Source organism: Ochotona princeps, chromosome 12, assembly GCF_030435755.1.
Source record: "Ochotona princeps isolate mOchPri1 chromosome 12, mOchPri1.hap1, whole genome shotgun sequence".
NCBI lineage: Eukaryota > Metazoa > Chordata > Mammalia > Lagomorpha > Ochotonidae > Ochotona > Ochotona princeps.
In genome coordinates, this window is record NC_080843.1 from 47,834,807 (window position 1) to 47,850,027 (window position 15,221).

At 42.0% G+C, this 15,221-nt stretch overlaps 1 protein-coding gene across 1 annotated transcript in view; it reads right to left on the reverse strand.

Moving 5' to 3' along the window:
- Positions 1-14,382: 14,382 nt before the first annotated feature.
- SUCLA2 (succinate-CoA ligase ADP-forming subunit beta) overlaps positions 14,383-15,221 on the reverse strand; it is a 47,709-nt gene continuing 46,870 nt past the window's right edge. The window contains exon 11 of the mRNA XM_058670771.1: positions 14,383-15,138. Coding sequence (XP_058526754.1) covers positions 15,064-15,138 — 75 coding nt within the window. The 3' untranslated portion in view covers positions 14,383-15,063. The remainder of the gene's footprint in view (positions 15,139-15,221) is intronic.

The window sequence follows — 15,221 nt, forward strand, 5'->3', positions numbered from 1 at the left end:
AGTGTGGGGTGGGAGCTTAAGAAAACAAGCAAAAAGAGGCAGAGCTATTTTTCTTACCTTCTCTTGGAAATATCAGAGGTTTCACAGCACCAAATGCATGATGGGAGTGCCTGCCATGGTAACTAAGACATTTTAATGACCTCAGATCAATGGAGGGGGCCCAGCCTAAAGTATTACTGGAGATTTCAAGTTGCAACTTGTTGGCAATGGTTGGTCCTACATACAAACGGGAGGAGGGTGGTTTGGCCATGACACAGAAAAGAGGTTTGGATGGAGCTAAGTGCACTATTGTGGGGACTGAGACCATCCAGGCCTGCTGAGGTCTTGGCCACACCTTCAGATGGGCGGCACCAGCATTGCCTACCCATTTTCTAATTAAGAGACCACCAATGGGGAACACCTTACCTGTAGGTTCCCCGCCCAACAAGGAGGGGTCAGGGAAGGCATAAAATCCCAAGACCCTTCCTCAAACCTTTGCTGTCTCTCTCTCCCTCCTCTTTCGAGAGGCACCCCACCTCCGGCTCTTCGGAGGTGCTTTCCCCTTCCTCTCCCTTCCCTGCTCACCTGGTCCCTTCACAAATAAACTTATCTGTTTGCAACAGATTCCCGGCTTTTTATTTCTATACTAAGCTGAGGAAAGAACCCACCGGGCATTTCTGGTAACAGGGACCAGGCTGATCTACCATGTGAGCCAGCTAGGGCTTCCAAGCATGCTGGCCAGAGCTGTCACACTGTTAGGTCATGCTACATGCACTGAGCCATGTTGCCTTACAAGGGAGCCAGTGACCACACTTCACATCATGTAGGATGGCCACACATCAGGGCTGTCAGACCTCTGTTCTTCTTGCTTGTGACCTCCCTGCTTACATCATGATTACTTTGAATCTAAGTGTATGATTTTATGATAAATATTCAACAATAATTCTCAGTTCTGTGTCAGTTCAACAGTTCAAGTTACTCAGCTCTGATCTCAAAAGTTCAAAACCATTTTCTTCAAGCCAAATTCATAAGCCCAAAAGGCTGACTTTACATTCCCAAATGGGTACCAGAAAGCCCTACTTCAGTGTTACATACTGAGTATGAGAAGTACAACAAATTAAATAGCAAACCTACTCACATCAACTCAGAAAATCAACTGGGAGTTGAGGAAAATTGGAGTTTTTCAGGTAGTTTCAAGCACATCTAAGGACAAGAAGTTTTTCCAACTCATCCTCATTGCTCCAATACTGAGCACAGTATTTAGCAGCAAACAGATATTCAAAAATCCAGCTGAAGTGAAATTTCTATCTGATCATTATTAAACTGTTGGTCTTTACTCATGAGGTTCACAGTTCAGAATTGCATTTTATTCATATGCTTACTTGAATTTCAGTGTTCAATGTCTACCTCCATGCTTCTCGCTGTCAATTATTATTTGTTGAATGAGTCCTGAAAATAGATCCCCAAAGTAATTATACTTCAAAGACTTCTAGAGTCATGAAATCTTCTATTAAAAGAGACTTTGGAAATACTTATAGCTGTTAATTTTTATCAAGTGCCCCATTTAGCACTTAAAAATAATACAATTCATGTGCCTCAAGGTGAATCCACTTGTAATAGGATACTTCTTAAAAATTGAGTTCAATGGTGGGGGTTATGGGGAGTCGCCCCAACTAGGCTGCAGCTCCCACTGGTTTGCATGAGGACCGAGTATGAAGTGGGCAGGATAGAGCTGGACTACAACACCCGTTGGTTCACAAGGAAGACAGGGCTGGAAACAGAACGAACCCAGCAATCCCAACGACCAGCATGTGCACAAGCTGATTGGTGTGACAGACGGTGTTAGATTGTGTACTAGCAAACTCGCGCAAGAATCAGGCCTGGGATCATCTCAGATGAAGTTTCTTTGGAGATTCCTCCAACTGAACTGCTGATCTCAGAATCCCAACCATGAACAGACTGTCAGCCAGTGGACTCTGAATAGGTTTCACTGCAATTTGAACTGAGAAACTGGCAGCAATCCAGAACTGATGAACTATCAAAACTGTTTGAGCAGGACCCTCGGAGCGCGCCTCCTGTTGGGGATATGCGATGGGTGGGAGGCTTGGTGGGGCTTTTCCCTTTGTTTCTCCCCTGACCCCAGATACAGGGAAAAATGATAATATTAGTGTGGAAACAATGGTATTACCCACTTTCACCCTGTAGCCCTTGACACTTTTTACCCTAATCAACCAAGTAAGATTAAAAAAAAAAAAAAAACTGACTTCAAAAGTGTCCACCAAAATCCTTGAGACTCAGCTTCCAATTCTTCAAAGGAAACATTTTCTGGCCCTCACAATCTCATCTTCAGATTTCACTGTCAACCCGGAGGCTGCAGACTAATGCAGCCGTCTGGACAACATAACTGGCCTTTTCTTTTTGCTGGCACTTCCATTGCCAGGCAGTCCAAATAGAGGAAAGCAATCAAGTCAAACTATGAACGTGAATCTAGGCAACTTTAATAAAACTCAGGTTAATATTCAGTGACTCTAATTCTTTCTGGTACTTTGCCACCCAGAGTCATGGAGACTTCCCTTCACTCAGAGCCACTCTGTTCAAGTATCTAGCACTCAAATGTTTGGTACAGCCACATTACTCAAAAGTGTCATCCTTGAAACCATTTGTCACTAGTCTGCAAGAAGAACCCACACCAGCAGAAGATTCAAGTTTTCTTCTTGTCTGGCTATTTAGAGAATAATATGTATCTGATGAACTGAAGTGTGCTTCCTAATGTAACTTAGAGCCTGTGAAAGAACCTTATCTGTTTGTAAATCACAAACAGCTTCAGAAATCGCACTTACCTCCTCAATATGTATTCTAAAAGGCAGAAGCTTCAGACCTAAGGAACAACTCTGTAAGTACAGGATCACATACACATGTATCAAGAAAAAAGTGGGCGTGATACTTGAAATTTGGGAGAGGTCCACTAGAATGAAGTGTCCTTCCATGACCAGGTCTGGTACACAGAAGGTGCATCAAGCTGTACCACTTCAGCTGCAGCTGCCCCCAGCTCCAACCTGGTATTGTTCCCAGAACCATCTGCATTAGCAACACTTAAGGAGTGTATTAACATGCATGTTCCCAGGCCAGTTGAATTAGAATCTCTGGGACAAGGAATAGGAAAATGCATGTTTATAGCCATGTGAAAGATTTTTTGTGTCCTGAAATTAGGGAAGCACTTGACAAATTTGCTGAGACTGCAAAAAGGATCTCCTGCAAAAGAAAGCAAAAATAACAGACAAAAAGGGCATGGGTAAGAACTTTTTGTCCCTGATGCATACCTTTCAAAAAGCATGAGAACAGCATGCGTGACCTACTGATGCAAACACTGCTAGCTATCATCACAAGGCTCCGTCCTGCACTGTGTTTACCATTTCCTGTCTAACCAAAACCACATGAATGGTGATTTCCTAACCCATGTTTAACTGCTCTGAGCTCACAGGATTCTGGATAGTAGGTAACTCGTTTCTCCATAAGGTACCAGAGAAATAATTACACTGGTTTGGTTCAACTTTTTTTTAATGGACCTTCCTCACCTGAAAACCAGCCTAGAACTCAATTAGCCTTTCTCTCATTAGGAAATTTTCAAACAATGGACTTGTTTTGCATTGCATTTCATTCACAAGGCTCCCAAATGAGTGGTTGTCAAATACTGCTCAAGTAGGCGGGCAGGGTGGTAACAACAAAAATTAAATTATTTGGCTGGCTGTGACAACGTAAAATTGCGTATAGATTTTTTTAAATCCCCATACTACTCTGCCTTCACGGCAATGACATCTCTACGAAACGGACACTGGGCTAAATCCCATAAATCCCTGCTGTGGTATTACTGTTCAGTGAAACAAATGGTCCTGGTGCACAAGCATCCAAGGGCAGAGCAGAGAGAGCAGGGAAGACCACTACGGAAAGCAACCACAACAGGCACTGAACATCACCAGCAATGCTGGGAGAGTCAGACACTGCTCCCTGTCTGTTGAGCTGTCTCCACAGAGGTCAGTCAAGGTCTGATGTTTCACATTGACTCAGGATACCAAGCACATCAGCACCCCTAACCAGAATAAATCAAGTCCATGTTCTAAATGTTGACCCATGATGATGACAGAGGAGAACTCAGAGGCTCTGAAATGGAGGGGTGGGGGGTGAAAGAGAGATAAGAGAAGCTGATTATTCTCAGTTGATCAGCACTGACTATACTTTCGCATAGAGATTACAGGGTCACACTGTACCCCAGAGGCATGTGTCAATACTGTGTGTTAACTTAAAAAATGTTCTGTTTCCTTTTTATAATAATAAATAATAAAATGACTCATCTCAATTGAATGGAATCACAATTTTTTAAAAGAAAGGTGTGACCAATTTGCTTAAAACTGTTCCGTTGGCTGTTCCTCTTTAGCACCCTCCCAGAGAAAGGGACACATATTACTTAGACTCAGCTCAACACTGGCTCCCTGCAAGAGTCAAGGCAACGAGGCATAGAGCAGAAAATCACAGAACTAGAGTCCAACGAATGCCATCTCAAATATCCAAAAAGTTCTTAGTTAACAGGAAGGAATGAAGTCAAGAGAAAAAGTCAAGAAATATGTTGAAGTCACATACATTCTTCGCAGTTGCCCAGTAAACATTAAGGTTATAGCTTTCGCTCAATGGACTAAGCAATGCAGTACCGTGAACCAGTGTTTTGCACTGTGAAAGGAAGAATAACAATTACATAGTTCTACGATTGCCATGATGCTAAGTACAGCTATGCTTTTGTGAAATATAATTCATAGGTTGATTTTCATTTGAAAGGCAGAGCAACAGAGACAGGGAGAAAGGAAGAGATCTTCCACCTGCTGGATCACTTCCCAAATGGCCACGACAGCCAGGGCTGACCCTGGCCAAAACCAGAAATCAGTAACTTCATGCTGGTCTCCTACATGGATGGCAGGGCCTAAAGTGCTTGTGTTATCAAGTGCCTTCTTCATGTGCATTAGCCAAGATGCTGGATAGGAAGAGGAGTAACTACAACTTAGCCTGTGCCCTGAAATATGATGCCAGCATTGCCAGCTGCAGCTTAATCAACTAAGCCACAAAGCCAACCCAAAATACAGCTATACTTTTACATAGCAATTCCACTTTTAGGTTTTTATCCTATGCAAAATGATCCATATGCTTAAAAAAAAATGCAGTGTCTTCGACTCTTAAAACGTAGAAAGAAGGGGCAAGTGTGATGGTTAAACAGGCTAATCCTCTGCCTACAAGCACCAGCATCTCCTATGGGCACCAGTTCATGACCCAGCTGTTCCACTTCCCATCCAGCTCCCTGCTTGTGGCCTGGGAAAGCAGTGGAAGACAGCCCAAGCCTTGGGATCCTGTACCCATGTGGGAGACCCGGAAGAGGCTCCTGGCTCCCAGCTTCAGAACAGCCCAACCCAGGCCATTGTGGTCATTTGGGGAGTGAACCAGCAGAGAAAAGATCTTTCTCTTTCCTTATGTAAATCTACATTTAAAATAAAATAAATTTTCTTCAGAAATATGTAGGAATTAAATGTCAGTAAATGCCAAGTCTGGGTTAAGTAAACTGGGAAGCCAAAATTGCCGCGTGGTCAGCTATTAAACACCAGGGGGAGACATTAAAATCTCCTATTTACACAGCACGTGTAGCCAGGGTCGTGAGAAGACCAGCAGTCTGCTTAGCAGACTGCTCACAGCAGCCATTTCTGGGTGCTGGCATTGCAAGTGGTGTGTACTTCTTTCTGCACTGTTTTTATATCTGCTCAATTTAGGGGTAGTTCTTCCTTGTTTTCATATGTATCATTTCTACCTAACAGCAACCTGTTTGGCTAAAATCATGCTACTTTCACCAATCACATCTATCAAAAGCAAAATTTTTAAAATTCAGCTTTAGGTTCTTCTCAAAAAAATAATCATGGAGCCCATCTTTTCCTATTTCCTTCTTGTTACATGCTCATCTGGCCACTCTGGAAGTGTCACCCTCTCAGGCCACCACTGGCCATTTCAAGGCATCCTCCAACTTGGTAAACTGACTATTGATTTCTGTTATTCTATTAGTACTGGCCAGAGCACAGTCATGTCGCTTTTCTGACTCACAGCAGCTAGTTCACAGATCTGCAAAGCTGGAAGTACCAGAATGGCAACTACAAGCTGCTCAGTGCTGGGCCTCTCCTCCAGATGTGTACAACCTACTTACAATTTGTGTGTTGACATCCTCAGGAATGGGGCGAGCTCTCTTCAGTCCTACTCAAAATGTGATCTGTAGACTGGTGTTTGTCCACAAACAGCTCCAAAAGAAAAAGGGATATTTAAGAGTAAGCATTTATTAAGTTTTTAGAACAAGTTGAAAGGGAAATTTTATACTATTCAATCAAAAATAAATAGAATTAGGGCTTATTCTTGTGTATGGCTTTTCAAATTTCTTTTTTTAGTAATTGTTTTTTATTGTATTTTATAAAGGAACCAACTTGTGGGTCAAGCACTGCAGTGCAGTAATTCTAGCCACTACTGTGACTCCTGCAACCCAGTATCAGAGCATCTCTTCGGGATCTGACTGCTCTGCCTTCAATCGATTCCAGGTGACAGACACACCTAGGAAGACAGTAGGGAATGAGCCAAGTTCTCGGGCCCCTGTTCCCAAGTGGAAAACCTGGAAGATTTCGATCTTGGCTTTGGTCCAGATATTTGCAGCCATTTGGGGAGCGAATCAGAAGATGGAATATCTGTTTCTCTCCATCATTCTCTCAAATGAATGAATGACTTTTAAAGAAAAGATAATCAATTTGTGACAGATTAGAAGTTTAAAATTTCCCATTGTAAATTTTGAAAAGGATAACCTTTCGAGGACAGCCCAAAGCCTTAGGACTCGGCACCCACATGAAAGATCTAAAACGAGCTCCAGGCTCTGGGCTCCTGGCTTCGGATTGGCGCAGTTCTGGCCATTGAGGCCACCTTTGGAGTGAATCAACAAGCAGAAGATTTTCCTTTCTGTCTCTCCTCCTCTCTGTATATCTGACTTTCCAATAAAAATAAATAAATCCTAAAAAAAAAAGTCAGGAGTCGGTTAAGTATTCACTTCTTCGTGTAGGAACTCTGAAAGCAAAAGCAAAAAGCATGAAAGCTACGATGATGGGAGGACAGGCAATGAAGGTGACACAAGGCCAACACCTACAGACAGCTGACCGATTGCTGGATGTTGGGATGTTCAGCTGTTTCATTTTCACACTTTCCTCTGGTCTCACCGCCTGCCTACTGAATAAAATTCCCTGCTAACTGCAAAGCCAGTGAGAATGCTGGCAGGCAAGTGTAGGCAGACTTCCATGGCACTAACTATAAAAGGAAGGCAAGGACAGAAAAGAAAGAAAGGAGTATCAAAGGGAAAATAAAAGGACCAAGGCTGACCATGATCTTACTCCCTGGGAAGCAGTGAAAAAAAAGCCCATAAACGTCTCCTGAGTGGAAGAGCTGCAGAGGTGAAAGGAACAAAGAAGACCATAACTTCAATCCTGAAGACACTCACTGGCCAATCCCAGTGCTCCCCAACATCTGGCTTGATTATCCGGTCTCTGCTGCATTAGACTGTTGCCGCCACTCTGGCTGCGGTGACACTAAAAACGCCGAGTCATACTCTTGGAAGTCCAAGAAAAACTGGCAAAAGCGGCTGCGTTTTAAAACCTTTTCTCCGCTGCTCCTGTCCCCGTCTAAGATTTCCTACCCGTTTCTTCGCCACCCTTCCTCCCATTTTCCACCACCCTTCTTCCCAATTCTTCCTGTTTCTGTATTCCCCCCGTAAGGGCCACCAGAATGTCACGAACCAAAAAGGAGAGACAAAACCAAAAAGAGAGGGCGAACCAAAAAAGGCGTTTATTGTCGAAAGTGAGCTGCTTATATACAGTTCTTCCACCAATCACTTCTGCCCGTGGTCCACGGGGCGCTATCTGATAGGCCAGCAATTGCAGCCAGGGAGAATTAGCCTATCCTTGTGACTTCCTGCCTGCCTCCTGGCGGGACAAGTCCTGCCTCCTGGCACTCAGCCAGCCGCCATCTTGAAGCCCCTCATCCATGTGGGGTCGGCCGCTCCCCACATTAGACATTTTTTTATGATGCAGAAAGTGGGGGGCCCGGCAGCAGCCTAGCGGCTAAAATCCTCACCTTGAACACATCAGGATCCCATGTGGGCGTCAGTTCTAATCCCGGCAGCTCCACTTCCCATCCAGCTCCCTGCTTGTCACCTGGGAAAGCAGTCGAGGACGGCCCAAGGCTTTGGGACCCTGCACCCACCTGGGAGACCTGGAGAAAGTTCCTGGATTCTGGCTTCGGATTGGCGCAGCACCAGCCATTGTACTCACTTGGGGAGTGAATCACCGGACGGAGGATGTTCCTCTCTGTCTCTCCTCCTCTCTGTATATCTGATTTTGCAATAAAAATAAATCTTAAAAAAAAAAAAAAGATGCAGAAAGTGAAAGAATTTTATTTATAAGAGAAGAAACATACACACACACACACACACACACACACACACGGGCACTGTGCAGTGACAGAGAGGGCAAGAAAAGGAAAAGACAGGGGCTGAGGGCAACACAGAGCTGATGGTCCAGCCACTCGTCCCGTGCTTGTCTGTAGACAGGCACACTCTTTCATCTCTCATTCTCCTCCACCCCAGGCCTGCAGTCCAGACACGCAAGTTGTCAGCCAACACTACTGTCTTACTCCTTCACTTCCACCTCCTTTAAAATCAAAATGAAACTTAATCAAAAATTTATTTGCCAACCTTCTACCTCCCCTCATTTTATATCTCATAGCTGTACATCTATTTTCTAGCAGCACATATCAAACTATAGACATCTGAAAATTGCTTTACCACAGGACCCTTCTCACCCACTTTTCATTTCAACATGACCAAAAGAGCATGATTTTAATTACAGCATTCCATATCCACCTCACTAGCATTCACATTCATGATTCCAAAACGTCTTTAAATAATTTATTTGCAAATCAGAAGCAAATCACCACAATTTTAAAGTTCCAATGTCCTAATAGAGTAGTGGGGGTCTCAGTATATTAGCCTTGGCAACAGTAATGTTTATATGAGTCAGAACTGGTTACCCAGCGTGCAGAAAGTGTAGCAGTCTACAAGGATCTACACAATTAAATAAAACTTAGACAATGTCAATGTTAAGCTAGACTTTTTCATATGAAGCAGGAAGGGTCCCAGGACAGGAAATATCAGCCCTGCATTAAGAATATTCAGGGATGTTATGTGACATAGGAATGAAGTGGGATGCTGGACAAGTGGACTTCAAAAGTGCATGCCAGGCTGTGGCATGGTGAATTAAGCCACTACCTGCAGCATCAGTGTCCCATCTGATTGCCAGTTCGAGTTCCAGTTGCTCCACTTCCAATCCAGCTCTCTGTAAAGGTACCTGCAGAAAATGGCCCAAGTATTTGGGCCCCTACACCCACATGGGAGACTCAGAAGCTCCTGGCCCTACCATGGCAGTTGCAACCATTTGGCAAGTAAACCTGGAGATGACAAATATGTCTTTCCTTTTCAAATCTTCAAAAAAAAAAATAAATGGTATGGTGCCATAATACCCTAATCCTCCACCTGTGGTGCCAGCATTCTATATGGACACCAGTTCATGTCCCAGGCTGCTCCCTGCTTATGGTCTGGGAAAGCAGCATAGGTTGGCTCAACACCTTTTGGCCCCTGCACTCACATGGGCACCCCAAAAGAAGCTCCGCAGCCATTTGGGAAAAGAAGCAGCAGATGGAATATCTGTCTCTCCTGGTGTCTGTAACTCTTTCAAATAAAAATAAATCTTTAAAAAGTTCATGAAACAATGGAATTAAAAAGATAATGCACACAGACCCTGAACATTTTGAAGACCTTTTGTAGCACATTTCTTGTTTTTCTGAGTACCACTTAAGACATCAGGTTTGAAACCAAGGCACACTCCCCTCAGTAGCCTTCCAATAGCCAAGAACTGGCCTACTACCCCAGCCCTAGCACATACTCATCTCCAGCTTGACTCAGGAGCCACTCTTTTCTCTCAACCTCCCAACATGTATTCTAATAGATTTCATTTCATTTTGGTTTTTACTTGAAAAGCAGAGATACAGAGAAGGAGATGGAGAGAGACACAGAGATCTTAAATCCACTGATTCACTCCCCAAATGATCTCCATTGCTGGGGCTGAGTGAGACAGGTGTCAGGAACTTTATCCCAGTAACCCACCTGGGTCACAGAGGTCTGAGTATCTGAGTGGACCATCTTCCATTGCTTTCCCAGGTATAGTTGTAGGAATCTGGATTACAAATGGAGCAGCTAGCACTGGAAAAAGCCACATAGGATGTCAGCATCACAGGTAGCAAACCAATACACTACACCAAAATATTGGCTCTTAACTGTAATAGTTTTAAATTTGCTAACAAATTCTTCAATACTTTTCCCTTCAGAGGGAATCAAGATGGTGGAATAGGGTAAGAACACGTTTAAACGGACGGAAAAACATTTAATCAGGATGAAGCAGAGAGGACATATTCAAGGAAATAGGAAAGGACAGAAGAACAGCAGAGGGATATCTGGAGACTGACAGACACGGGAAAGCAGTGGACACCACAGTGTGGTGTTCCAGTGACTGATACTCCAACAGCATTCAGCTAACAGCGATCTGAACTCCACCAGCAGCCGGAACTCCACCAGCAACCACATGGGAAGGGACTTTCACTGCGAGCTTGGGAGGTAAAGCCAGACAGAACTGTCCGTCCTGCTTGTCCGTTTGATTTGACCAGCACCAGAGACAGAGCAGATCTCAGACGGGCAGTGCGAGAACAGGGTGGATTTCACAGCCCAGTCAGCCACAGAGCTGAATTGGGCCCCATTTTGCTTAAAAGGCAAAGGCAAGGGAAAGGACTGAGCATACACTGAGCTGGGAGTGAACTCATTTCTGACTCAGTGAACTGTAGCAATGTGGCATTTTACAGGTTCCACCCAATACAGGTCTGGGTAGCCCTCAGATCTGATGGCCAGCAGATCAAGAACTCTAGTAGTGGTACATCAGGTGCCATTTTGCACACTGTGGCAATAGCTTTAGGACTGCAGGGGACAACAGTGAACTGTGCATGTGCTGAGCTCGCGAGAACTCACTGAGTTCAGCGCATTGCACTGGTCCCACAGGAAAATAATACCAAATGTGAATCGTACGGGTCAAAATAGGTCTGTGTGGCACCCAGACCTAATGTCCAACAGGTTCCAACAAGATCAGTGCCACCAACAACCTAACTATATAGGACTCCTGGTGTCTCTCTAATCCTGGGACCTGCTCCAACTGGAAGTGGGAGAAAGGTTGCAGAGACAACGGTACAGCCTCAGCATGGTATCAAAGGAGGTAGAGAGTGGTGAGCCAGGAGCTGGGGTTGTGGAGACTACGGTGGAAATCTAACATAAGAACCCAGACCTGGAACTCACTGGAGGTTGTGGCACAAGTGGCTGCAAGCAAAAAGTTGTGTACCAATCACAATAAGTAAAATCACATTGTAGACTTAGAAACCTGCTCCAAGGAGAAAACTCTGCTAACCAGAAGTGTAATGACCAAGAGCAAAAGAAGAGACAAGGCACAATGAATATTACTGAAAACTCCCCTGCAAAGGAGCAAAATGGGGCATACAGAATTCAGAAAACTCATTTTAAAGCTTCTAGATCAACAATGAGAAGCACATACAAGAGTTCAAAGAATTTAAGGAAGCAATAAAGCAAATGCAAGGCTGATACAACAGAAATTAAGAACACAGTAGAGCAAATTAAAAGTACAATGGAGAGTCTCCAAAATAGAATGAAGCAAGCAGAAGAAAGAATCTCAGAATTGGAAGATAATTTCTGTCATCAGGATGAAGCAAACAAAAAGCTGGAAGCAGAGCTGGATCAGCCCCAAAAAAGTATTCAAGAATTGAAAGATACTATTAAGAGACCAAATATAAAAGTTATGGGAGTCCCAGAAGGTGCAGAAAGAGAAGCTGAGTTTGCAAATGTATTTAATGAAATAATAAAGGAAAATTTCCCTAATCTGGAGAAAGAATTGGGAAACAAGATCCAGGAGGGGCACAAAACTCCCAACAGGCTTGATCAAAAGCGATCTTCACCATGACACATGCTAATCAGGCTCTCTTCAATCGAACATCAGGAAAAGATCCTTAAATGTGCACGTGAAAAAAATCAATTGACATAAAGAAATGCCTATTAAACTCACAGGAGAACTCTCACAGGAAAGTCTACAAGCAAGAAGAGAACAGAGTGACATATTCCAGATTCTAAAAGAAAAAACTTGTCGGCCTAGGATAACATATCCAGCAAAGCTTTCCTTTGTCTTTGAAAATGAAGTAAAATTCTTCCACAGTAAAGAAAAGTTAAAAGAATTTGTCTCTTCCAAACCTGCCCTACAAATGATACTTCAATATGTTCTCTTGACAGAGAAGAGAATAGCACCAAACAAAACCAAAGGCAAATGGGAAGAAGATCCCACTAAAATGACAACAGAAGACTAAACCAATGAACAACCCATTCCTAAAATGACAGGACCAAAGTACCATCCATACAAGTTAAACTCTGAATGTAAATGGCTTAAGCTCAACCAAACGTCGTAGATTAGTAGACTGGATTAAAAAACAAAACCCATCTATTTATTGTCTAGAAGTGACACACTTCACCAATAAAAATCAGCGCAAACTATATCGCATGGATTTTGCTGTTTTCTGTTAGTTTCATCTCTTCAAAACATTTTCTTCTGATTAAATCATTCAATGACTCATAGATCATGCAGTGGCATCATTTTCTGCAAGAAGGTTCTTGATTTTCATTTGTTCAGCTACACGTTAGGCATTTTGTAGCATGTTATTTAACTTCATGGTGTTGTTAATTTCTTTTTTCTCCCTGATGTTGATTTTGTTTTGTGGCTTTTCATTTAAGGGAATGTATAGTAGCTGTGTAATGGAGACTGTCGTATCTAGTAACATGTCATTTAACTTCATGGTAAATTTCTATTTTTCTCTTTATTGTTGATTTTGTATTATGACTTTTCATTTGAGGGGATGTACAGTAGCTGTGAAATGGAGACTAACATCCAGATGTAAGGATACAATGTAGTATGCATTTCTACTTCCAGACAAAGATGGACTTGAAATGAAACTGTGTGCTGTATCTTGACAATAGGATGCTGGACTCTCTGCCATTGTCCATGCCCGCAATGATGGACATATGACTGTGTATGAAGAACTATATTTTAGTAATAATATAGAGGAACTAAGTGGGGGGTGGGAGGGAATTGGGGAGGGGATAAAGGAAATGTCAGGAGCCTATGGAACTATATCATAAAATGATAATAATAATAATAAAATGTTAAAAAAAATAAAAATAAAACCCTATTGACATGAAAAAAAAATATTTCCCACTTCAAGAAGTGGAGCTTGATTACCCTGCTTCTGTAAGTTCCTTTTTTAAAGATTTATTTTGTGCACGGCAGAGTTGGAATGAGAGGAGAGAGAAATCTTCTATCTGCTGGTTCACTCCCTCAGTGTCTACAATGGCCAGAAATGGGGCAAGCGACATCCACAGAGCGGCGCTGTTTCAGGGTCTCCCATGTCAGTGTGGGAGCCCAAGCACCTGGGCCATATTCTATTGCTTTTTCCAAGCTATTTGGAGGGAGTTGTATAGGAAGTAGAGCAACTGGGACATCTTGCAAAGCTCTGTCCATTTGAGATGCTTATGTTGCAGATGTCAGCTTTACCCACATCACAGGCCCCAGTGCAGTGGACTTAAACATTCATTGCTAATAAAGTGTGGAAGAAGTAACAATGAGATTAGAACAAAAGACTTTGTGCCTTTCTCCTCCCTTCTTAGCACATGCTCAAGGGAAACCAGAAGCCATGTCACAAGGACATCCTAGCAAGACATGATGGACAGGCCATTCTGCGAGAAACTGAGTGAGCCAATGATGGCATCACCAGAACTACTCCCAGGTAAACTCATTCTAAATTTCTTACCTGCAGAAACCATGAGATAATAGATATTGTTATTTGAAAATCTGTTATTTGGGATAATCTTTATGTATTATTAGCAGTCTTTTTTAAGTCTTCTTTGAAATACCAAGCCAACTTTTTGAAGTATCTTCATATACACATATACATATAAGAACACAAAGGATGATGTATTTTCTTCACAGTATATACCAGATACACACGAACAAAATTCTACATGTAGCTTTATCATATGTATTGCGATTTCCAAGTATACAAACCTATAAATTGATTCCTTAAACTACTTTATTGAACATTACATCTTCTACTTCAGGAAAAAAAAAAAAACATTAACCCAAATCATATTGAGTAATTTTTATTACTTGATATTATTTTATCTATCAAGCCCTCAGTAAGATTCCTTATTTAATACAAACCTGCAGATGTTTCTTAATATCACAGAATCATGAAGACTTGCAATTATCCATGTTTTATAATGACTAAAACAAAGTTCAAAAAATTACCATGTTACTTCATTGGAATACTTAAGAGAATATTCTAAGGAGTGTTTGAAAACTCTGTTTATAAATAGTGATTGATACATTACTTATTTTATGTTAAAGATAAACATGTCTTATATAAAACATTGTTGTGATACACTGTTTCACTAATGAGGTTAGACATATTCTAACACTAAAGAATAAAGCTTTATCTTAATATTTTATTTATAGGAATCTTATCAGTAAAGAACTTTGAATCCAACAATAAACAGGCATATCGCAAGTGACATTCTGCAGAAGCAAAAAAGAAAAAAAGACAACTGCAAGAGAAGAAACTAAATACCTGCATTATACATTCTTTGTACAAACAGTCCACTGGGAACAGGATTAAATGCAGATCAAATATTTTTAAAAGTTTGTGCGGCCAGGTGGTAATTATCATCTCCACACATTAAAAAGAAAAAGGACAATAATACAGAACACAGTATTCTGAACCATTTCAACACATTTAAGACCTTCAGCCATCCACTGGGTTCCCAGATCAAATTGGTAATTGAAATTTCACATCCACATGGGCTTGTTTGGCTAAAGTCACTATTTCAGACAGCTTTACAACCTGGAAGGAAAGAACAAAAGTATTGTTGCATCAGTTTTCACAAAAAGGTAACTATAGGCAAATGTAAAATTAATGAACAGTCT